The sequence below is a fragment of the Strix uralensis genome, chromosome 4 (assembly GCF_047716275.1).
Source record: "Strix uralensis isolate ZFMK-TIS-50842 chromosome 4, bStrUra1, whole genome shotgun sequence".
NCBI lineage: Eukaryota > Metazoa > Chordata > Aves > Strigiformes > Strigidae > Strix > Strix uralensis.
This window is the reverse complement of record NC_133975.1, coordinates 115,447,493-115,472,432: the sequence shown is the minus strand read 5'-3', so window position 1 is coordinate 115,472,432 and position 24,940 is coordinate 115,447,493. Positions and strand designations below refer to the sequence as shown.

Genomic DNA, 24,940 nt, shown 5'->3' with positions numbered 1-24,940 from the left:
ATGTTCTGTCTGCTAGGGCATCAGAGAAAGTTGCTCCTTTACAACATGAATCCCTATCCACTGGAAAAAAAAAATGCTGGTTTTTTTTAATAAAATGTCACCAGAAGAGTTCACCATCCAGCCAACAGACTGACCAACCAATGCAGAATGGAAACAGAAACTTGGAACTAAACAATTCCATGTCCCTAGCCTTCAACTCCCAGTGTCAACTGAAATGGAAGTTAGAGGACACTTTTCAAGAACTCCTACAGAATCTATTTATTTTTTATTGCCTGAGAAGTGATTGTATGTACAAACAGGCACCAAGTCAATTATTTTTCATTGCTGTCTATCTCATTTCTATAAACTGATTTAGCTGCTCTGCCCACCAGCCCTTGTTATAAACCCTTCTCTACTTTAAGTTTTCATAGAAATATTATTGAACTCCCAGCTGTTTATATAGCTTAAATGCGAAAATCTGATACACAGTTTCTTTTTGATTAATAAACTCAGAGTAGGGATGTCTGACTGCAATAATGGAAAGAGTACTCATTTTCCATATGCTGTACGCTCATAACCTGCATAAATTACTAGACATCATTTTAATCCGCTTGTGGAAATATGAAGCCTGATTCTTAGATACCCACATCTGTAGCTAAAGCTGAAGTCAGCAGGAGCTGTAGGTGTCAACAAGAGAAAAGCAAAGCTAATCCTCAGGGATCTAGCTCTGACTCCATGTGTTGCCTAGGGCAGGGCAGGCATGGTATATATATATATTGTTCCTACTTCTTGTAGGCATTGCAACAGCTTTTCTCCACTGACTGCACATGGAGCCAAGGATAGGTGACTGAGAGGGCAAGACTCTGAACCTCCCCTTGTTCTCCTGGTCTTGGATGTCACAGCAGGCACAGGGACTCGCTTAGACATGTACAGCCATCAGACCAAGTATGGCCCTGAGATGCCCTGTATCTCAGTCCATCCATGGGGATAATAGGTGCTGTCAGCAACTCAAATATGACCAGAAGCAGGAGGTTCAAAGATATATGAAACAATGCCTGTGAACCAAGACATCCAAGAGGTTGGTGCTGCTCAGCATCCTGCAACCCACATGCTCCCTGTGCCTTGGAAGGCATTAGGGCACTAACCAGCATCCATCCAGGGGCTGCAGCAGGGATGTTCTTGGCAGGCTGCTGCTTCCTCAGTGCCACTTTCAATCTGGGCCAGAGCCAAGCTCCCAGACCTGCATGTCTAGCTCCATCTGTGGTCTCTCACAGAGGGGTATGTTTGCAGCTGACAGAGTTAAACCTAGCTCTGACCCTCCCAGTGGTCTCAGTGACACTGGATCTGAGCTTGCTTGTTCAAGGTGGTGGTGTCCTACTCCAGCTATGACTTGCTTGCTTTATTTCCCCCTCTTCCCTGCAGGATCAGGATACATTTATTTCATAAATATCTGTAAGAAGCTTAAAATAAGCCTTCTCTTCTGCCACAAACTCATCCTATTATGTTTATAGCAAAGCAAATACAATGTCATCTCCTGGCTGGGATGCAGCACTTGGATGGAATGGATATTAATTAAATACATGATTTAAAGCAACTGGAATTCTGCCCAAGCCTCCATAAAGAAATTACAGCCCATTTAAACACATTCATGCTTCTTTTCCCTTTATGTATATTCTGACAACCAGCTGACAGTGATGATGGTCTGCATCTTGCTCTAATAGTTTACAAACACTGGAATGATGTCTAGCAGCAGCTCTCCAGGAAATATGAATTTTAACCTCAGTTTATAGCTGGGAAACCTGAGGTACAGAAAGATTAACTAAGATTTGTTCAAGACCATAAGAAAAGATTGTGACCATCTTTCCACTCCCTAGCATTTTGCTGTCTCTTGTCCATCCCACACTATTTCAGCAAGGTCTGACTTATGGTACAGTTGAATTAAGAGAGTTAATACCTGCAAGCAGCATAATCTATTTCAAAAACATGTTTTACAGATCAGAGGAATTTGTTCCCCTTGAAAAATTTGAACGGGCTCTTTAATTCAAATGTAGCAATTGTGCTAGCTAGAAAAAAATATGTATAATGTCTAGTCCATCAGCCTTCATTAATAGTAACTTATATGCAAATATCTTCTTCCTAAAGGTAAGAAAGCAAAACTGTTATGTAAAACTTTATTTTCCTTCTCAGAAGTGAGCAGTGTGGTGGGATAGCTCTGACTTAGTTTTAGGAACTTCTAGCATCAGTTCTACACTGACTGCTGAAGTATTTGAGGCCAATTTCCTTTTCACAGGCTCAGCTATCCCACTGAAGTCACACTGCTTTATGTCCATGCCTTTGTCAACTGCAAAGCCATATAGTAGTGCATCAAGGCAACTACTATTCAGCTGCTCAGTTCTATGGGAGATGGCAAACATCATCCTAAAAGCTAGGGAAAAGAAAGATTCCAATGGAATATATATCCTAGATTTCCTCTTCTTCCAAAGGCACACTATGCATTAGCCATGCAAAACTATGCAATAGAAATTACTAAATCAGATATTTTAGGGCCAATCACCTAGCCAACCTAGCCAACTTCATCACTAGTACAAAACTGGTTTTGAACTATATATTCCAACTCCCTGTGCAGTTCAAAGATACTCAAAAAAAGAAGCTTCATAACCTTAGGTAGTCCACAAGTTAAAAATGTTGCATAAGAAAGTTGTTCCTCTGTTCATTCTTCTTGAATCTTTCAAACTTCCAACCTAAGTTTAGAGCCTTTCTATGCCTGATTTTCCCCATTCATGGACTGACCAAGCTTGGCCTGTTTGTCTTACACAGTATTTCTTCATAAACCAATGCCTACTGCTCCACTACTTTTGCTTTTCCATCATTTCTCTTCAACAGAGCGGCAGCTCCCAGGTAGCACAGAGCTGGCAGCTCCAGGCTCACCATTGCCAGTACACACCACACATACTGCAGATTTGCATCTTGTTTAGTTTATCACTCACAAGTGTCACTTGTGTTTTTGATAAAGCGAAAAGCAGAGATTCTCGTTCTATGCCTATCACATAACGTGCCTTTGACTTTTTGTCTGAGAAAAGGTATTTCTGAAAGATAACTAATAAGCAGTTCTTTCTACATAAGATTAGAGTGCTTCTGTATAAAAGAGATATGTATCCAACTCTCCCTATGGGTATAGCCAGTTTGCAGGGGAGGGGTTCAGTGGGTTTCCAAACTCTATTTTTAAAATTCTTTTAATGCATATTATTCTTACTAACTACTCCTCGTATTTTTAGAAGGCAGGTTACATTTCTGGATTGTAGGTTACATTCTTGGAGGCATACATTGCTGTTATTTAAATTTGCACAGAACTTGGAAAGGTTCAGTGAGACACTGTAATGCTATCATAATTGTCCCTTTGGGGACGATTCACTTACTAATACCACTGCCTACACTGTACATGTGAACATCTGAACCAGTACCTCTAAACGCCTTTTATAGCCAGTGATGAGATAGTCAATATCATCAGTGGAGTTTATCATGAGTCATCTCACCCTAAAACAGACACATACCTCTAGCTAGATGAATCAACTGAACTCCATCAACTAAGTCCCCATTGTCTATAATGAGAATCTAGACATGATGCCCATCTGTGGCCACCTACAGCTAGATGTAGCTGTAGATGAGTTCTAATTAAACATAGATCTATATCTTGTAGTTGTGCTCAGGGGTCTGTTGGCAGAAAGGTGGGTGTATTGACAAAGACTGTGAACTTGTTTTCCTGATTCCTTGTGATGAATCAAATCTGCAAGTTGATTGTCTTCAACTTGAGGGTGAAATATTAGTTTAAACCAGCTAAGGGTCTGACCCATTCAGTTCATTGTCTAAGTATCAGGGGATTCAACCACAACCAATTTTTCAGACACATTTTGTCATGTAGTATGAATTGCAACTAAACCAGAGAACTCCTCCTTTCTTAAAATGGCCTGATATACATGGAGTCAGTCAAGATTGACTTCAAAATTTCATGACTCTTTCAGCAGTGTAAAGATGGGCACTACCACAGCCACCGATATTCCTGAGTTAGCCTTTCCCTAGTTTTAAAGAAGACTTGGTACCTGTCTGGACACCCTGGACAAACCTGGACTGATGTACATGGGTTTCAATATGTTAAAAAACTTGTGTTTTCATGGGGGTCTGAAAAAACAGGGTGCTTGATATGGTGGTATTTGGACTTTGCTTTGAGATATGAAACCATATTCTTAGGTCAGCTCATCCTATGATCAGTCTAAAGTGGACTTGGCCTGAGCTACCAAATTGAATATTAAACGGGACAACATAAAGTTATCATGTTACTGAACAGATAGTTTTTCTGACAGAGATAGACTGATTTTGGTCCTGCGGCAGAGAGAATGATTAGTTTTGTGTTCCACCTGCTCTGGTCTTGGAAGAGGAGGGAACCTTCTAATTCAGCAGTGAGTAAAAGGAGCTAAAAGAAAAACAGACTATTGCACAGGAAACTGAGCATGGCCTCTGCTCTTCCTGTGCGAAGAGCACTGCACTGCCTCAGGTCTGGCTGAAAGCAAAAGGGGCCCTGGGCTGCAGCTCTTGCGATGGGCAGAGAGCAGGAGGAGCATTCCCACCCACTGAAATCTGCTCTGAGCAGCCTGCAGTGCGCTCTTCTGCACACCACCAGCTGGCTATTCCCTGCCAGAAAAGTTTGCTGAATGTTTGTTTTTGCCAGGTGGAAAATCAAAGTGATCTGGGGTCAGTTCATTCTGTTGAAGAGGTTTCACACATTTCACTTCTAAGTGGGTCTACTGGACATTTCACTCAATTTCTCTCTGAGTCCACTGTCCTCTGGGAGTCAGACTACAGCATTCTCCTCCTCTTAACCTCTTTCTCTGGTCTGAATTCATTGGGGTACATTTCCTTAATGCCAGGCCAGTTTTCTTCTGACCAGGCCCTGATATGCATCACTGATCATATATACTGGAGAGGGAACTGGATACACAGGTGTGAAGTCAGCTTCTGACCTACAACCTGCTTGCAGTAGTACTCAAGACAAAACAGCTGAGCTGGCCGAAATGAAGCACTTTGGTTAGCATAGCAAACCACGGTGAAATTCTCTGATTTCATGAATGCCAATCTTTTAAAACATGTAGGGGTTTTTTTAATTATTTCCCTGACCCCTAATTTCTGTTACATAAAATGACACAATGGCATTTCCTGCAACAGAGAATTTCCAGCCCTGAGCTAACTGAGGTGTAACAGATAGGTAAGGTACCACCAGCAGTGGAAGGAGACTGTCTCCTACATGGGTTTAATGAGGCATGCGAGTCTTTGATCTATACCAAATTTACTCTCAAACTTAACACAACTGTTTTAGCAAAGTTATAGCAAATTCCCCTATATGTGTCCAAATCTTCTCATAATACTTGAAGACAGTCAGAGGTCCTATCCACCCTGCAGCTTAGGCTCAGCCCTGGGGTGGTATTTTGCTCTGCTGTTAATGTGTCTAGATTGGTCACTGAACCTTGCTGCTACTGTCCAAGGGATGACCCTGAGGTGAGGCTCGGAAGGGACACAACAATTCCTGTATCAGTGCTCCAAGGCCATTGTCAGTACAAAATAAAGCAGAATAGCTAAAAGCACCTTTGGAGATTGTGAGTTCTCAAACAACCACAGGTTGTTGCAAATTAATATCTGGCTTCTCTCCAAGTTTATGCATGGCTGGTCATCACCTTACCAGTATACAATAAAAGCCCTTAAACTGGCAAGGCAGATTCCTAGAGGAAGGGGCTTCCTGGCCTATCTGCAAAAATGCATCCTGTCTGCAGACCAAGTGCTTAACTTGTGCATTTAGTGGTTGGCCTGAAGCCCAAGTTATATTTATACTCAGAGCACATACTTCCTCACACCAAAGCAGCGTAGTAGTGACTTTTGGAATTTCCCGGAGCATTAGGAATTAGTAACAAACAGTACTAGCATTCTGTGTCTCCTCAATTTAGGCAAACTTTGTAAAGGCCAAATGATGAGACTTTTCTCAGAGACCCATTCCTACAATTTACCATTAAGCTACAAACTTGGACAGAGCTCTGAGGATTTATGTGAAGACCTGTGCAAAAAGGACATTACCCACAAAACACACACTTACAGACATCTGATTTTTTTGAGTTATGGATCTTAAAGTTAACCTTATACCTGTTACTAGTGCAGAGAGCTTCACAGTCATTAACCTGCCCACTCTGAACACAACTTGTAGACAGCTGATACCAAACACACCAACCATCACTGTTACCTCCAATTTGAATAACACCACATCAACTGTATCATAAACGCTGTTCCTTTGATACATGGAGAAGGACCAGTGAGGGATACCATTTCAGTAGGAGTGCTGTACCTGGGTTTCCCTGAGCCATGGAGTCATAGATGAGTTTGCAGGACTTCAGCAAGATGGCAATCTTCTTTTCTGGGGAGTAGGCCTTGTGCATGGTTGTGAACTTGTGAAGGATCTTTTCTAGCACAACGGTTTCAGGCACACTGGTCGTGATGCCTAGGTCAGTGGTAGTTGTGTTTTGTATCACAAGTTGGTTCTCTTTTAGCTGCTGTAAAGATCTGTCTTTGTTGTGGATTTCCTTCAAGTAAGAATCAATGGCTTCTTTTAAAGGTTTCAGGACACATTTGTACAAAGCTGTCTCAGCAATCACTTCTGCATAGAGAATAGAGAACACAAAAGTCAATGATAAATAATCAACACAATAGTACAGGTGCAAGTAAAACTCCTAAGGAAGCATGTGGCTGGTTATTCATGCACTACTGCATAGCCGTGAGCAAGGAACAGAAATTACATCCCAGAAAGTAAACATTTCATTACCAACACCCTCCAGAAGTCCTGGATAGGCTTGAGATGAACATCAATGCGTGGTCCCTGCCACTGGAGCTGTGGGAGAGCTCCTGCTACCAGCGGTTCCTGCTGTATTTACCTGACTCCTGGCTGACCAACACAGCACTGTCAGGCACCAGAAAAGCCAACTCTGGGAAAATGAGGAACCTCACCTAACTATGCTTCTCTTCACAGCCCTCCTCTTACAGATGCCCAGGTGGGATTAATCTCATGTCCCTTCTGACATCTCTTTCTGACTTGAGATATTCATTTTGGGATGAAATTAATTGCATCCTCAAAGCACCCCTTTCTCCGCAGTGACTGAGAAGGGGCTGGTAGCTACCAGCTCAGGGGCAGACACCAACTTCTGGTCAGAAGTTTCTCACCCTTACTGCTCAAGTGACTCTAACTTACTGATACTTAAGTCATCTCTTACGCCACCTGTGGATGAGGAAATAGTCTGTGTAGGTTGAGCATTTGCTTAATATTTAGCAGGAGATAAAAGGAAGCATGAGAGATTGTGAGCAAGTCTGTTGTCTGACTCCTAGAAACCAGAGGCAGAGCTAGAGGGACTGCAAGGGATCCTCTCATCACCCCTGAACTGAGGCAAAAAGATCACTGGCAAAAGAGTTAATCTCCTCAGACACTGAAGAATGAAACAGAGGGCAGTAACATTTATGTATACAAAATGCAACTGTTTTAAAGAATCCAGAGAATCAGTCAGCCTGAAGCAGTCCAAATTCAAATGGTAAATCTTCCACGGTGGGAATCCCTGTCCTCCACAGGAGAAGACAGTCCTCCCTAGGCTGACTGGGCCATATCATCCTGTTAAGGAACTGCCAGTGAACAGGGCTAGATCTAACCAGGCGTGGCTGTGTGAAGGTGGGGGGATCCTTGCACACATGCAACTCTACCAAGCAGAACAAGGACACTTCTTCTTTCTGCCTCCTCTCTACCTTCCCTAATCAAGATTCAAGACAGACTTCTCTATGCTGACACCTTCTTGGCCTTGAAGAAAGGGGTTATGCTACATGAGGTGCATGAGAAGCAAAACTGTAGCTCCCCTCTCCTAGCTATGGCAAGGGGCTGGCAGCAGGTCTGTTCTGCTGGGGAGACTGCAGGATCATGTGAAGCCTTTGCTGGGTGAGAAAGAAGTCAGCAGGGCCTGCTGAGGCTGACGGCTGAGTGCCCCTGGGTCCTGGCTCACCACTTAGCTGGGTCCACCTAATACTGGAGCTGCAGGAACCTGTGGAATCCCTGGTCTGTGCTGGGGGTCTTCCAGCTCCCAGCTTGCTTTAGGCTAATGTAGGAATCTCCTAAATAGCTCTGCATTGTCTCTCAGGTCCTCAAGAAACAGTTTTAAATCAAAAGAGCATGTGAGTACATGCATGGATGCTTTTTCTGGCTGTACGGCTTTGACTGGGACAAAAAATCCTACAGTTCTTTGTATATTCCCTCATGAGTGTACATTAAACAGGCCAGTCCATTTCTTAGCAAGGAGAGAAGTAGCATGTTACTCCCTCACAGAATATTGAATGAGAAGCAACAAAACACCCCTAAACAGCCAAACCCACTATTTTTCCTCCCCAAAGATAAACTATGTCTGTGGCAAAGAGAGTCAATGCTCCATTTTGGAGCCAGCAGTAGCCTTTCAGCAGGCAGCTCTTTCATGCCTCTGAACTCTGAGGAGCACAGAGCAGGATCAAGTGATTCCTCCAACCTGCCACTCAACATCATTGTAGTCTTGTCCCTTCTCCTTGTGAGACAGTGACTGACCCCTGATCTGGTTGCCACATGCAGGGCGTTCTCCATCCTCCCTGCAGAGCATGCGGCAGCGGACATGGAAGGCCATGGGGAACACAGCTGAAAAGTTGGAAGTTGGCCTTTTGTGTTTCCAGTGAACACAGCTCTGTGTGTGTGTGCCCATGTGTACACAAACACACACATATTCTCATATTTGTATGCATGTATATGCATATGCATATATACATATGTATATGTCTCTCACACATACAAACACACATTTCTGCTGCTTAAACTCTTCCCTTTAAAACATTCATAATGGAATTTTCCCCCTCATTGGTCTCCCAGTTTTTAGAGCTTCTCCTCCATGTGCTGGCAACCACAGAGTAGACTTCAATTTGCACCCCTCAGCTTTTAGGTGATGGTTTATAATTCTGTAAAGCACAACCTCTGTCTGCATAATCCTGTCTTCCTCCTCACCTTCCCAAATCCTGCCCAAGGATTAGTAAAGCACAGACCTACCTAACTGTTCCTCAGTGTAGGAGGCTGGGTCTATCAGAGATTTCAACTCGGTGCTCTGCACTAAGTAACTCTTCAGTTGTGTCATCATCATTCGGATTTCTTGTAGCATCTCTGTGCTGGAGCTCTGCTTTGCCATCATCTCTAAACTGTACACTCTGTAGTCCTGCACCAGGTTGCCAAAGTACGAATCCTTGTCCTGTGCCAGCTCCACTATCTTCTTCTGCAGCTTCCTGTCACTAGACAAAAACACTGTGAAGACATTGGACAGGCTCACAAAGGACAACCTGTTCTTGGCCTTGCCCAAGATCACGGAGCGTGTCTTTTTATCGGATGAGCTACTCAGCATCTCCAGGTCATCCTCTGTGCTGCTGGTGGAGTAGGAGTCTGGCTCGGATGCTGATGCCTGAGCCACAGCACTGCCTCCTGGGCCCTCCAGGGAGGAGTGCGAACCTTTCAGTTCGGTTGAGCTGACGGATTTGCAGCCATGTCCCGGTTCAGTCTTGGTGTGTGTGCAAGTGGCACCACTTGCCACTGTAGCTGAGCTGCTCTTGCACAAAACCTGTGCTGTGGCTGAAGCTGTCTCTGCCACTGTTCTTTGCTTCGACTGGTAGGAGCTGGGGATCCTTGGTACCTGGGAAAGTCTCTTCCTCCTCGGTGGTGGGATAGGAGGTGACTTTCCTTTCTCAACGGCATTGCTTTGTATCTCAGGCATGTCCTCTGTCTTCTCTGCAGGTTCAGGCTTTGTCTCCTGAAACTGTGATACAGCCCTTTCAGGAACCTCCCCAGGCATTTCTACAGCCTTTTTGCACAGCGACCTTTTATCTCTGCTCTCTGTACTTGTGCCTTGTTTTTCTTCTGTCCGTTCCCCTTTCAGCGTTTCACAACTTCCAGGCTTACCCACACAGCTCTCCTCCGAGGTCCTCTCACACAGCCGCCTCCGAGGGGGAACAGATGGCTGGGAGCCCTTTTTGGGGCTCACTGCTGAGGGCTCATTGACTGAGCATCTCTGCTTTCCTTCTTCTTCTTTATTGTCACCGCCCTTAATTTTCATTTCCTTGATGCTCTTTCCTAGTGGCTGAAGAAGCAGCTCGTTTTCACAGGCAGTCATGGGATCCTGCAGGAGCTTCAGAGAAGATTTTTGAACTAGAGCGTGAGAAGGTGGAGGTGGAGGTGGGCGGCAGGGAGACCTCCTTTCAGCGAGAATGGTGGCAGGGGGGAGATCGGCGCTCACAGCATGGCTTTTAGGAGGAGGTACATCTGGAGGAAAAGGATTACTGCACTCTTCTATAAAAATAGGATTCACGAACCACAGCCTGTCATTTCCTATTGACAGCTCAATTTCACATGAGCAGTGGTTTGTGCTACTTGCAAAACACTGGGTAGATCTTAAACTGTCTGCCTGGGCAGTACTGAAAGCAGAGTCTTTTGCAGGGTGGAATAAATCCTCTCTTCTTCTGTGGTTTAAGGAGGAATCCCAGAAATCTTTCCAAAAAAAAAAAAAAAAAAAGAGAAAGAAAGAAAGAAAAGAAGAATGAAAAAATGTTCTGAGAGAATTTTAGCTGCTGATGGTATGTAGAAGTCCTACTTTTTGTTAAAAGAAATGGTACACAGACTTTCACACCTCTGCACAAAACAGTGTGAAGAAAGGGTTGCCTGTTTTATGTGTGTGAGATGTTTCAAACCAGGGGACAAGCTCAGAAGCTTCACCAGAAAGCTCACTCTTGACAATTTTAGAATACTCATCTAGTGAAAACTGTTGATGCTGTGCAGCCTATGCAGTGTGAGCAGGAAGGTAGAATAACAAATAGGAATGATCAATGATGGTGAAAAGGAGTCTATGGCTTGTTCAGTGATCACTGCCCTTCAAATGAAAATAGCTGTGGGTGCCTGAGGTGAGGGTGTGAAGACCCCAGTTGAGTTCTGTCTCCCCCTTGCTGACCATGGAAAGGTGCAGGGCTGAGATATACAGCCTGGATCCAACGTGCACTGGGAACACAAGAGACATCAGATGAAGATGACTCTTCTATGCAGTAAGCTCATGTGGCAGACTCTGTTCTACATAAAGGTCTGATCCTGCTTTGCAGTACAACCAGTCCAGAAACATATGATTTTAAATGCTTTCCACAGATTAAAATGACCATTAAAGTCTATAGCTCTGGATGACAATTATCCATAGCCATGCCCACTCTCTCTTGCACCTTGCCTTGAGACTGCTTGCCTGCAGGTGTAAGAGAGGAAAGATGGTGCAAAAGATTGTGTACACGAGAAGGCTGTATACTGATGGACTAAAGAATAGTTAAGTACTTCAGTGCCATCAGCTGTAACTGGAAGGAAGATGGTGTTTCAGATGCAAGTAGTCATTTCTGTATGTCACAAACCTCTTACTAGAATTTGTCTTTGAGTAACTTGTTTTAAAAAAATTACAAAGCATTTGTACATCTTTTGAATAGATTCAGTATCATATTTAACCTTTTACCCTTCCCCCAGAGGTGAGCTTTCAAACCTGCTTGCCTTACCAGTCTGATTGCTTTTAATCACTCTTACAGCTGCTAACCCAGGGTCCACTACTGGAAGCATCAGGAAACAGGATCCTGCAAACCCGATGTGTTCTGACCAAGGAAAAGGGTATAAACCTCTGAGGGTATTCAATGAGTGAGGACTGTATAGATGCCTACAGGTTTAGGGACAAGGGGAAGATGTGAAATCCTGGAAACACAGGGATGCAGATAAATCAATAACTATTTCAGCATGCTTGGTCCCTTGACACAGAGCTGACACTGACAGCACACTCTTCTGGGTGGGCTTACAGGGGACATGAACAGGGCTGCCACACAGCGCCTGACTCCTGCCCTGTGCTTGGTGCCAAGCCTGTCTTGCTGCAAAAACATCACATGCCAGGCCCAAGAGGGGATGGATGGGGCTGCACACGTGTGGGATGACCCTCGGTGCTGAGCATGCGGTACAGCTCACAGGATGGTGTCTTCAGCTGTGCCTTGCCAGGGCCCCATTCTCCTGTTGGCTGCACCAGCATAGCCCCCAGCCCATCACAGGAAAGGGGGCACAGGGCTGAGCTGGCCAGAGCCTGGGCAGCATCAGCCTGTGTCTCTTCCTAAAAATCAACACCCCAGAAAAGCTCAAAGGGACTTCCAATTAGGACGGTCATAGCACAACTCAAAACAGAGCAAAGAAATTTTTCAACTAAAGCCAATGCAGAACTCAGGGGTGAAACACATTCAGATAAAATCTCTCCTTTGCTCACTGCATCCCCAAAGACAGGCCACTTCTTCCCATTTTGCTCCCCAGTGCAGCCGTGACTTTTGATGGCTTCCTGCTAGCAGCTGGCTCACACCGTTGCTGGAAAAGCCATCTTCTTTCTGCCTCCACCATGACCTGCCCTCTGCAGGGCTCTGCCTTTCCCCCTCGGTGCCCTGAGCCTACTGCTGGCCTTGCCTCCCTCTGCCAGCGACCTGGTCCCCTGGGCCACAGCCAGCTGCTCCAGGGACAGGGACTGTTCCTGTTCCTCCAATGGGTGCAAGTGCTGCAGGCAGGGCAGGATGACTCCTCACTGGCCCCCGCTCCCTCAAACCAAGCATTTCTATAACATAGGCACGTAACATAAGCTGCGCACATGTGTACTAAAAGACTGTCCATTCCCATCAGAATAAAATTGCCCATTTAGCCTCTCGCAGCCTAGGCTAGTATCCATGGCTAATTTGGCTTTATAAGCATGTCAGCATGTTTTCTTAGGGAGGCTGAGGTTAGAACAGCTTTATTCTCTGATTTCCTACCATGAGAGGGAGGAGAATGAAGAAGCTTAAAATAAAAGTGTTGCCAGGAACAGCAGCACTCTTGACAACAGAATTCAGTAGATATGCAGATGCAACCGCACTAATACCATCATATTGCCAACCCCCTCACATCTGAGACTGGGGTGCGATTTCCTTTAAACGCTCCAACTCTGCTGGGTATCAGCAAACGCAGGACAGTGGAAGTTGCTTGTTTAAGTCAGAATATAATGCTGTGGAGTCTCATGGGCTGAGGAAATGGTGAGTAAACCAATCTACAAAAGGGAAGTTGGCTATTTTTCTCAGTAGTGGTCAGAATAAGATACTGTGATGAAAATGCAATGCTCCACTCAGACTTGTGAAGGACCATATGAGGTGGTCCTACCAAGGGTTACACAGCTGCTTCAGAGAGGGGGTTTCCCAGCCCAGCTACACTGTTTCACACAGCAGGAAAGGCAGTTTGATCAAGGGTTGCTGTCCTGGCTCTTCCTTTAGCTTACACTCTGGGAGGAATAATTAAGCAGTTCTTTGAGATTTTGGCTTGTCTGTGATGGTATGTGCTCTTTGTGCAGTGCAATCACACTAACTGTCCTGCTAAAATGCCTTCTGTACCAGCAAGGTCAGGACTTGAAGGCCTGCAGTACATCCTCTTTGACAATATACATAACAGCCAGATCCAGCTTGCAGGTAGACATCTTACTTCTACGCCCTCAAAAAACATATCACTTTGAAATAAATAAAAAGCAGCACACTAGCATTTCAAACAAATGCTAACTTTCCTTTGGGAGTGCCACTTCGGGTAGCACGTACTGTTTGTACCCACAAAATTTTGTTCCAAGAATAGTAAACAGCATCACTCACTACTTCAGCCTGTTTGACTTTACTGAGACAGCATGGCACTCCAAGAAGTTTCCCAGGAAACCTTTACACAACAGCAGGTTTTCTTCTGTTGTCAGAAACTTTCCTGGCATGCAATGTACCATGACAAACAAACCTCCAAGCAACACCACTTTTATGATCACTGGTGTACAGGAGAAAAGGAAGAAAACTACAACCAACGTTGCTTTGGCACTTATGCTTTAGTTAATCCTTCCTTTCAGAAGTTGCTGGAGATTGTTGCCCGAGTCAGGATCTCCTCTGCTGGCTCAAATTAGACCGAAGGTTGGAGAATCATGATACGCTTCTTATATTTTAATCCAAATTTTTACAGTTGTTATAATAAAATTAATAATAATGTTGCAACTTACTCAAGTTGCGAAGTACCCTTCTTTAAGCAGTAAGTGCTACCATACTCAAGGATGCTTTGACAAATCAGAACATATTGAAAATAGAGGATGCTGAAAGTGTTAGAGGCAAATCTGATGGCCAAATTCAACACAGCTGCCTGAACTGAAACCAGTGGTGTTTGCCCATGCCTTCTGGGAGGTATAATGCAGAAGATCCAAAAATAGATCCCTAAAGCCCCAGGGTGCTCTAGTGAATGTCTCTAAGTGAACTAACTCTTCAGCTTTCACCATTGCTTGGCTGTTTTCAACAGGTGAGAGAAAACTGAAAAGCAAAATAACATGAGAGTGGCTAACGTTAATAGCTGTCTCAAGTGGAGTGTGTTAAATGGGAAAGAATAGGAAGAAGACCTCCTTTAGTCAACAGAACTGTATTTCCCAACTCTGTAACTTTATACATCTGATCTAAAATTCGCTCGTTTGGTGCTGTCACTAAAAATAACATTCATTTATGTAGCTGATTAGTGTGAAGTGAGAGAACATGCTGGGACACTACATATTTCTCTACCAATTAGAAATCCTGCAAGAGGAAAAAGAAATATCAAAATTCAAAAACATCACACATTCATCAGCATTGCCCCCATACATCAGAAGGGGAAATTGCAAAGGTGTTTTTCTCTTTTCATATACCTCAAATGCCAACTACTTCCGATGTGTGTAAGATATCCTGAGAGGCTGAGCCATGCTTCAGTTGTTGAAAGCACCAGTTTATACAGTAAGACTGTAGGTCCCACACCCTGCATGGAAGTCCAAGTGGAGGTTTATGTCCAAAGGGGCAAGTGGCCTTTTTTTCAGTGTGCTTCTATAAATATAAAGATCATAAAAATCTTCTCTCTGGCATTCAGGCCTCCTCAGCTATTCTGAAGACAATAGTTCATCTATCCTCCAGTTACATTATGTCTGTGCAAGGCACCATGGTTCTCACAAGTCTGAATGAAACTCTGGCTGCTTTGAGGGACTTACCTATCCCCAGACTAGAGATAATTTCAAGGTCTTGAAAGTTACTGGCTTCTAATATTGCTTGTGGTAGCTTCAGGGTGAAGGGCAGCAAATCCCTGTAAAAAGAAACACAGTGAAAAACCAACAAAAGAATAAACCCTGCAATTGTTAGGAACTCTAGAATTTACTGTTGGTTTTAATAATTGAATTGGCTTACAATTTCAGGCCTATTCTGCAAAGTCCTGGATGTTGTCAAAGGAAGATCTCACAGCCAATAAGGCATCATGGACATTGTACCAGCCTGGGTTGCCCTGATTTCACAAGAGATCATCAGCTCCTGTGGCAATGCTTCATAAGTCCACTAGCTTAATCACTGCATCTTGGCTTCCTCCTCTGAAAACAGCAGGAACGCCTCTCACCGCAGGGGAGGCCACAAGAGTTGAAATATCTTCTCATGAAAAGTGAGGTGTTGCAAATGGGAATTATTGTAATTAGAAAAGCCATTCTTTTTGGTGTGGAGGGGATTTGCAGTCCTTTTTCTTTCTCTTTACCCCTCTCCCCACCCTGCTTCATCTTTTAAAAATCAGTGTCAGTGTAAGGCATGGGGGCAGAGCAAGACACAGTAGTGTTAGGGAAGGAAGACCCCTCCAGGGGAAGGGTAGCTCCTGGGTGAAGTGACAGACAACGATGAAGTGTTGCATGTCACTGAGAAAACATATATCCCTCTACTCTTCGCTCTCAGACTTCTGGAAAGTTGCTGTATTTTTACTGAAAAAAAGACACAGTTTCTCAAAGGATGTTATTTGGGTTTCTCTGAAACACACCTCAAATAATTTAAAGGAGCTCATGGCCTGGTGGTGTATGTACTGTTCAGGTTTACCTCTGGCCCAATGACAATTTTCTAAACCTGTTTCTACATCAACTCCCGTTCTAACAAGGACTGGAAAAACCAATAATAATAGTCCCTAAAAGGTAGCAAGGAATGGTGCAGGATAATTTCACACATTAAAAAGTTTAACAAAATGTTCTGCAAGATGCAGGAAATTATTTCAGAAAAAGCTGGCCTTGTGAGTAGGTGGCCTCCATTACGCAAACACACACCCCAAAAATGCACGTGACTGCAGACCTGGGGAGGACCGATCTGTTGACAGATGAATGCAGGGGGGCTATTTTTTTCCCTTATTAACAGATACATACCTTATTGATGTACTGTGTACTCCATGGGTTCTCTGTGCACCACTGAGCACTCTGTTGTCACATTGTTTGACAAAAATTGATGTGATCCCAGAGTTATTTTTTTTCATGGCAGATAGGTTTAAAAGAGGAAGAGGGTCCATGGACCTTCTACATTTTTTGCTGTTGTTGTCACATGCATGAGTAGCTGCCTTCTATTTTATTTATTTTTTTCTTTTATTTTGTAGAAAAATACATCTAAAAATCAGGAAACATTAAGACATTATCCTAATAGAAAAAAAAATCTGGTTTTATTCATGGGGCAGCAGCTTGCAGACAAGCCACCGAGTCATCTGTTACCTACAGGGGTTATTTTTGTGATCTAAGGTAATCTAGCCAGGCCAACCTTTCTTTTGGAAGAGCTTGTCAGCCCTGATAAGCTGTTTCCAGCTATTTATAGATGACTATTTACTACAGCCTGGAGAACAGATCTTTCTACTCACTGTCACAGAGAGCTCCCACAAGCTGCCAGCAAATGGTAGGCCAGTGCCTAAGCAGCCTTTTTTATTACTTGCTTCTCTCAGAAAATTTTTCCCTATTTACCTTGTCTTTTGACAGCAATCTGAAAAAATCACTTGAACCATCTGAATGTGTATTCGACACTCAGAAGTAACATCTATAACAGGAACTAACAGAAAAGCTTTTCCTGGGACCATTTCTTAAACCATGATCCTTTCTGCAATAAAGCAGAAGCAAGCATATTTTCCCTCCCACTAGACATTTGACTAGAAATGTCCAATTCTTTGCACTTGGGCTCTTCTTTGCTTTGGTAAGACAGAAATCTTTGTATGAGTACAGGGGTTAATTTATGCCCATTCGATAGGGTCTATACACATCTAGATGGCTAAATGTCTTTTCATTGATGTGGGTGAGAGAGCGTGGTCCCTTGCATGTGGGTAGGAGTCCTGACCCAGCAGTGTTGAACTCAGCTGGCTGCAGAAGCAGCCCTCAAAATGGTGCAAAGATTACTGGCTGGGTAAGCTGCAGCACACTGTACCATACCATAGATAGACTGTTCCTACTGTGTGACCTAACCAAGTCACTAACACAACTGCCTTGTAAACATATCCTGAATCTGCTTTCCCCTCTTAAATTGAAATAACTACTTTAAGAGTCATATAAGTTTATATAGGGGAGGTCGAAATCTTACATTGAACTCAAAACCAGGCCTGCGGCAGCAGAAATGAGGTAAGTAGGTTGTGGAGGTATCGCTGCAATGTGTTCAGCACAAACACACAGATTAGAGGAGACTGCATACAAGTGTTTAATTACACAGAGGGACTCATCATTTGCTGATCAGACCTTGCTCTAATGAAAATGACCTTACAGGTCTTTACCATCTCTGTGTCCACTATGTTTGGTATTTCTGCAAACAAACAAGGTCTCACTTTATCACTTTATATTATTTTTAAATTTTGTCTAAAGAACAAAAATTGTTCCAGGACTACTCTCCTTGCTAGATTCCCCATAGGTGACTAAGCGCTCTGAGTCTCCCACAGGCCACAGTCTGCTAGCAGGTTTTCTAAGTCACTGCCAGGTGTGTGTGGATACTTAAAGCTGCTTTTAATAAGAAATAGTTAATCCAGGACCCTTTTTCCTCCATGCCCTGCTAGCCCCAGTTCCTGTGCCTCAGTCCTTTGGGGGTGCAGCCCTATGGACCCTCCTCAAAGCTTCCAGCTTCAGGGACAGCTGTGGTTATGGTGTGCCTGGCTAGAAACTGGGTGATCTGGCCCCATCATAGATACTAGCTTCTGAAATACCTCCTGGTTTGGCAGATTAAAGGAAACCAGAGGAAACAGCGTGGGCTGTGCTGTGACTGGATACTGAAGAAAGGCAGTCCAGAGGGGAGAGCGAAGCAACCCCTCCATGGAAGCAATGAATCCAACTCACCTACTGACACAGTAGAAGGCAACCAGTTTGAAGATATCCTCAAATACAAGGACAGATCCTTCCAGGTACAGGACTAATGAAAAACAAAAAAGACAGTCAGCAACTGTTTTCTTTGAGCTGTATGGTAAAAAAACCTGGTGGGTTTGGTTCACACTTCCTATATTCTGTGATTGTCCAGTATTTGCATAGACTAATATGAAGAAACATAAAGAACTGGCTTCAGACAGCCAAATGCAATGAGATTCTTCAGGGAAACAGTAGAGAAGAAATGTCTCAGCCTGGATTTCTGAATGGTTAGCTTGAGATATCATAGTGTTGTGACAGTAATAGAAACAATGGGAAGAAAAAACCCCAGGTCACAGTCAAAGGGTTCATAACAAGCCCACCTATCTCTAAGGATCTGCATAACCACAATACATATGGGGATGACCTTGTGACTCTCCACGCTGGAATCTGGTCTGGTCTGGATGGACAAAGTGCTTTGAAGCAAAAAAAATAGAAATTACTGTTTCATTACTATGCGTGTGGGCTCTGACCTGGGGTCACATAGGCAGTGTGAGCGCAGCCTATTTGTATCTGCCGTCTTCTCCCTCCCATTGTGTTATACAGCAACAGCACTTTCCTTTAAGCAGCAAAATAGAATCTATACAATATTGCAGTTTTTCAAGATGACTTCCTTTATAACAGCATGCTATGGCATTGTGTAGCCCGAATCTCACATGTTATTATAGAGTTTTTGACTGCTAAGCTAGAAAAAATTCACCGGTCAGTGGAGAAAATTTCACATCGACCGATAACACAAGACAGAGAGAAAGAGATGGATCTGCAGGAGAGAACCATCCATCTTTGCTTCAGCTTTACAGTCTCACAAATTGTCTGTGCCTGTATGTACACAACACACCATCACAAACAGAGATTGACAAGTTTAAGGAAATCTGTGGTGGACTCTCAAAAATGCCCACTTACTGGTGGTGGAGAATGGGAGCCCCAGAGCTGCACTGTTCCTGCCACAGGAGCACACCAGGAGTCCTCGAGGAGCAGCACCAGCTCACACCCACATAGCAGTCCCCACAGCTGCTCTGCATCTTCCTTTGTTGTTTTCTAGGCCCTAGTTCAGAGCTGTGGACACGAAGCCCAGCTATTCACTTTCTTCATTCTGCCATGACTCACAGCCCTGTGAAACATCTCCAGCTCCTTGCCCTGCCTGCCTGGTTGTTAGTTCCCCTAGAAAGCAGGGCCTCCAACACCTGCAGGAGGGAGACAGCCGCCTGGCTCTCCTCTCCCTCGGCTCCCTGCACTGGCTCTTGTTCTCCAGCCAGCAGAAAATCCCACTGGAAGGAAATGCTCAAGCTTGTCTCTTGTTCAGCTTCACAGCTCATTCCCCAAACAAGGCATTTCCTCCTTTTACTTCCCCCTTTGCCCTAGCCCAGGCTGAGCATGTTGCTATTTTGGGCTACATACACCAATGTAGGCATTCTTTAAAGAGGCAAAGGCCATGTAATTCTCAGAAGGCATTCCTAACATCAATTTGTGTTGGATCAGCATGAACAGATCAACCTCAGTGTATGCACTGATACCAGCCTGCAATGTGGAATTTAAAACATACTTCAAGCAAAACAATCCCTTTCCCTTACTTTTCTCCCACAACTGGAACAATAAATGTTCTGCAAGTTTTTTCTTTTTCCATAATAAGAATCATGTTTCAGTCAGGGATTTTCATTAAACATCTACCATGAACAATTTCTATAGTTTGAAATCCATCTGCTTTGCAGCTCTGAAACAGGAAACAAAAATGACGACAAAACCCAGTGCTGTTCCAGAGAATGAACCAAAACCCAAGAGCCTGAACTCACTTGAATCTCCAGCAATTAAATAAAGCCCTTTGTGAGGACAATGGTTTTAGGGACTTTTTTCTGTTAAGAACCACATGTTCACTTTGGCATTCCAAGTTGCAGGTGTATGTAAGAGAGCAGGCTGCACCTGTACATGTTTACATACATGAGCAGATCGCCTGGGTTGGGACTAATGATTGTTTCTGTGCCAGGAAGCTCTGCCACTTGGGAGGTGGAATTTTAGACAAAAGAATATCTGTCTGAGCCCTTCAGTGTCAGGAGTATCCGTATAAAAGTGCCTTGACACCATACAGCTACTTCTCCTCCCATATATAGTTAAATAGAATAAAACACCACAAATCATATTGCTAAAGCAGCTAGGTACAAAAGCTGCAGGAGCTTAAAGACAGGAGTTTTCAGCAGGTGGTATATAGAAATTGAACTGTCCCTGGTCTGCTCTGAGAGGTCACAGAAGGTGACAAAATCAAGCATATTTGTCAGCAGGCTGGAATTCATTGTGCAGAGACACACAGCTCTGCTGGGACATTTTTGGGTGGCCTGCAAACAAGTAAGAATAGAAAAACACTGCTTTGGATGGATCATTACTCAAGGTACTAGCACCATCAAGACCAATGCTCTGCCCAAAATTCATTCTGAACAGTGGCAGTGTCAAGCAGCCTGTGCAGGGCTACCACGGCCACTTGGACCCGCTCCCAGCACAGCACCCACGGAGAAAGCCTTGCAGTCTGTGTGGAAGGTCTTCCTTGAGAGAAACTGTAACACTTTTTCCTTAGCCTGTTTTTATCTAGACACCTGCTGACCACCAGCAGGCATCACTGGTAAGTAGTGCTTCCTGACAGCTTTGCTCTTGGGTGGCAGATGATGGGTTTGGTATAGGAACATCTCTTGTGGGAATGGTTGTCATTTGCTTGTGGAGACCATTAAGTGGGTCCTGTTGCATGTTTCTGGTTCTTGGAAAGATGCAGAAAATAGCAAGTTTGTACAGCTAAAAAGGGCTCTGCTGACTGTTGGGGACAACGTATCTGTTCCCCAGTGCCATTACTGACCTTAAGGCACCCTGCTCTGAGAAGACAGGAAGAGGTGCTTTTCTCTGGCTGTGGATGTGTTGTGGGTAGCTGGAGACATTTCACTGACGTGAGCACTGCTGCTCAGGAAGGGATCACGATGTTGCCATTTATAGGAACTCATGACTTTTGCAAAAGCTACAAGCAGACACTTTTCTGCCAGACTGCTGTAATCCTGCTGAAAACTGCAGTGACAAAACTCACCTTTCTTGGGCTCATAAAACTACACCCAGGATGCCTGAAGAACAAGGAAATCTTTACGTCTCACCAGAACAGTGTCAGGATGTCAAGAATATGATCAAAAGCAACAGCAAAAATAGGCTGAGTTCTGTGAGCCAAACATATTGACACAGCAAACTGAATTTTACCCAGTATTTAGAAGCCCACAGAAAAAAGTCACCTTCAGGAAATGAAAGGGGAAATGTGTAGATCAATGAGCAATTTTGAGCAGTCTAAAACAAAGATATCAGGATTAATTGAAAAAAAATTTTTATGTGGTTCACTGTTGACCATACTCTGTTTTGTGTCCTTTGAGCAACTCAGTAAGTGAACAGGACATGGCCAGGTTATGAACTGCTATAAATATTTAAGATTGTCTCATCTTTCCCTTTACTACACCAACATGCTCTGAAGAGTATCATCTTTAGGCACTGGCTGCAATCTGTCTTCGTGTTTCCTTTACTCTTTAGATCTTCCCATCTTTAGATCTCCATTGAGATGATGATGTTTTTGAGTCACACTGTCCCTGGGCTTTCTGCCTTCCTTTCCTCTTTGATTTTTCCCTCCAGAATTGTGTTTACTAGTCCTGTTGTTCTGGTCACATGGACAAACCACCCCAATTTCCGTCTTCTTACTGCTTACACAGGCTCACAGGACCCAATTAATTCAGCTTCTTCTTCTCTAATGGTGCTGTTAGTCCTATTCACTGGTTTTGATACCTCTGCAATCCTTCAGAGACATCTGAATTCAAAGATATGAATTCCTTACTCTGCAGCAGTTGTGTCGACAGAGGACTACTGAGAACACAACCATCCTCAGAAGTCCTGCTTGGATGTGCTTGAGATGTTTTTATATTTCCAAATTCTGGTAAACTGTGAGATTTGACATCATGGGAGTGAATCCACTTTTTTATTTCTATTTTAAGATTTAGGATTATAACTCCACAGTCTCCTAACCAGACATCTCATTGGTGTTTCTCTCCTTTGATATAAGTCTCTGGCTTGATACCACAGTTGCCATGACCTTGCTTGCAGTGACCTTTGCAGTAAGCAGCACTCGCCAGTTTTGCTGCTGTTCTGCTTTCCTCAGCCTTTTACTCACTATCAGGATGGGATCACTCCAAGGCAGAGGTTACTGACTTTCCAGCTTCCAGATTCTGATGTTCCTAGCTGTTGCACAGGCCAGGTTAGCAGTTTTTTGCCAGGGAATGAGCCCTGGGTATTGTAATAGAGAACTGCAGTGACTACCAGGTGCTGAGGCTGTTGCGTTTGTCACTATACCTGCCGTGCTTCACAGAGATCATGAGAGCGTGATGTAATTCCTTCAGGTTATTGCTTCAGTTCCCTGAGCACATGCAAATCTCCTTCAGGCCCTTATTCATGCACTAGGCTGTTGGTGGCATTAAGAGAAAGAGCTTTAGCTGGATAGAGGGAAATTTAGATTACATTGGTATAAATCCTTAGGGTGTTTATGGTGTCTTTTACAACAGCTCTGTTTGTTCAAAAGTTCCTAGTATCTGTCCTTAACGTTGTTTCTTGTATTACTTTTGATGACCTTCTGGATGGTACTGTATGGCCTTTAAGTACTGTGTTCTTGTAAAACACTGACACTGTTTATCTGTTTTGTCTTCTCAAGGCCTTTTTATTTCTTCTGTAATCTGATGCCTCTGCTTCTTTCATCTGTCTAAGCTGTAGGTTTTTTTTGGTTGCACAGTTCTAGACTGTCTTGGGCAGCCCAGGTCTGTTTTGTCTTTCTTGTCTTTCCTAGTGATTCTTCCATAAAACTGTAAGATGTTTCTGGTTTTTTCTCCTCATCAAGGACGGGCAGAAACTTCCCTGGTTTGCACTTCTGCCAGAGTCTTCTGTTGTGCATCTAACCCATGCTTTCTCACAGGATTTCAATTTTATGGTTTCCTACAGAGTCTAATCTTTCTGGCCATGATGAAAAATATCACTGCTGGTGGCAGTTCCTGGGAAATTGAAATTAATCAATTATGAAAGTGATAAAGTGTTAATGAGCTTGAGTCTAGAGTGTAAGACAAATCTATTTTTAAACTGTTTTTCAAAAATTATAATTACATTGTGCAGAATGAAATTAATATCGTAAAAGAAAATGCAAAACACAGGCTTTTGCACTCTTCTCAGGCTGGTGTAGAGTGGAGGGGTCACTCAGTAGAGTTGACTCTTTCCCTGTGCACCATGTGCATATCAAGGTGCTAAGAAAAAGGACTGTCCTCACATCTAACAGCCACAGGGGTCTTGGCCACTCAACTGTACTTTGGCTCATCCACATTCACCCAGGCAGATGGGCAGCACCTCGGTGTCCACTTAGATTTTGTTCATTTAGTTCAGCATAAAATCCTGCTGCTGTCTGGTCTCATTGCCTCTGCTTCAGGATGCTTAAGCAGAAACTTGTTATGGTCATCTTGTTGCTCTGTTTCCTCCTTATTGCGATTCGTGTTTGAGCAGGGGTTGAGAGGGTGGCTTTCAAGGGTACTTCAAGCACAACTAACCCAGCTAAAAGGAAAGGAAAGTGTCACAGCTCCTCAGTGCTTTCCTTACAGGTATCCGTGTGAACAGTCCTGGTAGGCCCATGGGCACTGCCAGCCATTTCAGGGGTTAAGAGCAGAGCACAGTCTGGCGAATGGCTGTTTGGTTTCAAAGCATTTGTCTTCCTCTTCAGATCCTCACCCTGCATCTCCTTTTCAGTGCTTGAATAAACATGTTAAAGTCTGGAAATTCCACACCTGGTTTGCACTGTTTCTTCAGCCAAAGTCTGGGGAGATCCAGGACTTCTTCCCAGGACCAGATGGCAACATGAAGTTTAGCTGGAGTTTTAGATGTAGCCATGCAGGGTCTGTTTTCTTGCTCTCACACAGCAGGGATGAGGGGGAAAACATGGCCTTTCTGAAATGTTGAGGACTGAGAGGGCTCCCAAGAACACCGAGGGGACAAGTTTGGTTGGTGTGGTCCCTAATGGCAGCAGGTGAGTACTGTGGGATCATTGCTGGAGAAATCACATGTTCACAGGTAATTCAGCATCCACCCATACATTATAATGGCAGTACAAGATTTATGCTGCCCATCACGGTGATTCAGACTGTCAGGGCTCAGGGGTGTGTCTGACAAGACAAACTGAATACAGATACTTGCAAGTTGCTCTCAGATGGCAAATTTCTTTGGTAAAACTTTGTGAAGTAAACAAAGGTTTCAGATATATAAAGGGTCTCCCCTGTGCCTCATGTAACAGGAAACGATGTTATGATTTGAAATTCTAGGGGGTTAGTTCTTAGCAACAATTTGCAGGTCATATAGATCTCGAGAACCTTGAGAATCAATCCTTATGTGAAAAATATATGTTATCATACAGTTGTATTTTATAAAGAACCATTTTTTTCCATTTACTTTGGAGAAAAGTTTATTTCTCTGGCTCTGAGATACATCATGAAATACCACAGAATTGAGGTCAATCATAGAGAAAAAGGAAGTTTTCTGAGCATTTTAAGGGAAACCATCCGGTACCCAGAATCACATTCTGCATGAGAGACTTCCAGGAAGAAAGAAAA

The 24,940-nt window shown here is 43.7% G+C and overlaps 1 protein-coding gene across 1 annotated transcript in view; it reads right to left on the bottom strand.

The window, feature by feature from the left end:
- RIN3 (Ras and Rab interactor 3) overlaps positions 1-24,940 on the bottom strand; it is a 71,195-nt gene that overhangs the window by 8,757 nt on the left and 37,498 nt on the right. The window contains exons 4-7 of the mRNA XM_074868637.1: positions 18,240-18,312; positions 15,141-15,232; positions 9,110-10,591; positions 6,362-6,670 (exon numbers count right to left, since the gene is read on the bottom strand). Coding sequence (XP_074724738.1) covers positions 6,362-6,670; positions 9,110-10,591; positions 15,141-15,232; positions 18,240-18,312 — 1,956 coding nt within the window. The remainder of the gene's footprint in view (positions 1-6,361; positions 6,671-9,109; positions 10,592-15,140; positions 15,233-18,239; positions 18,313-24,940) is intronic.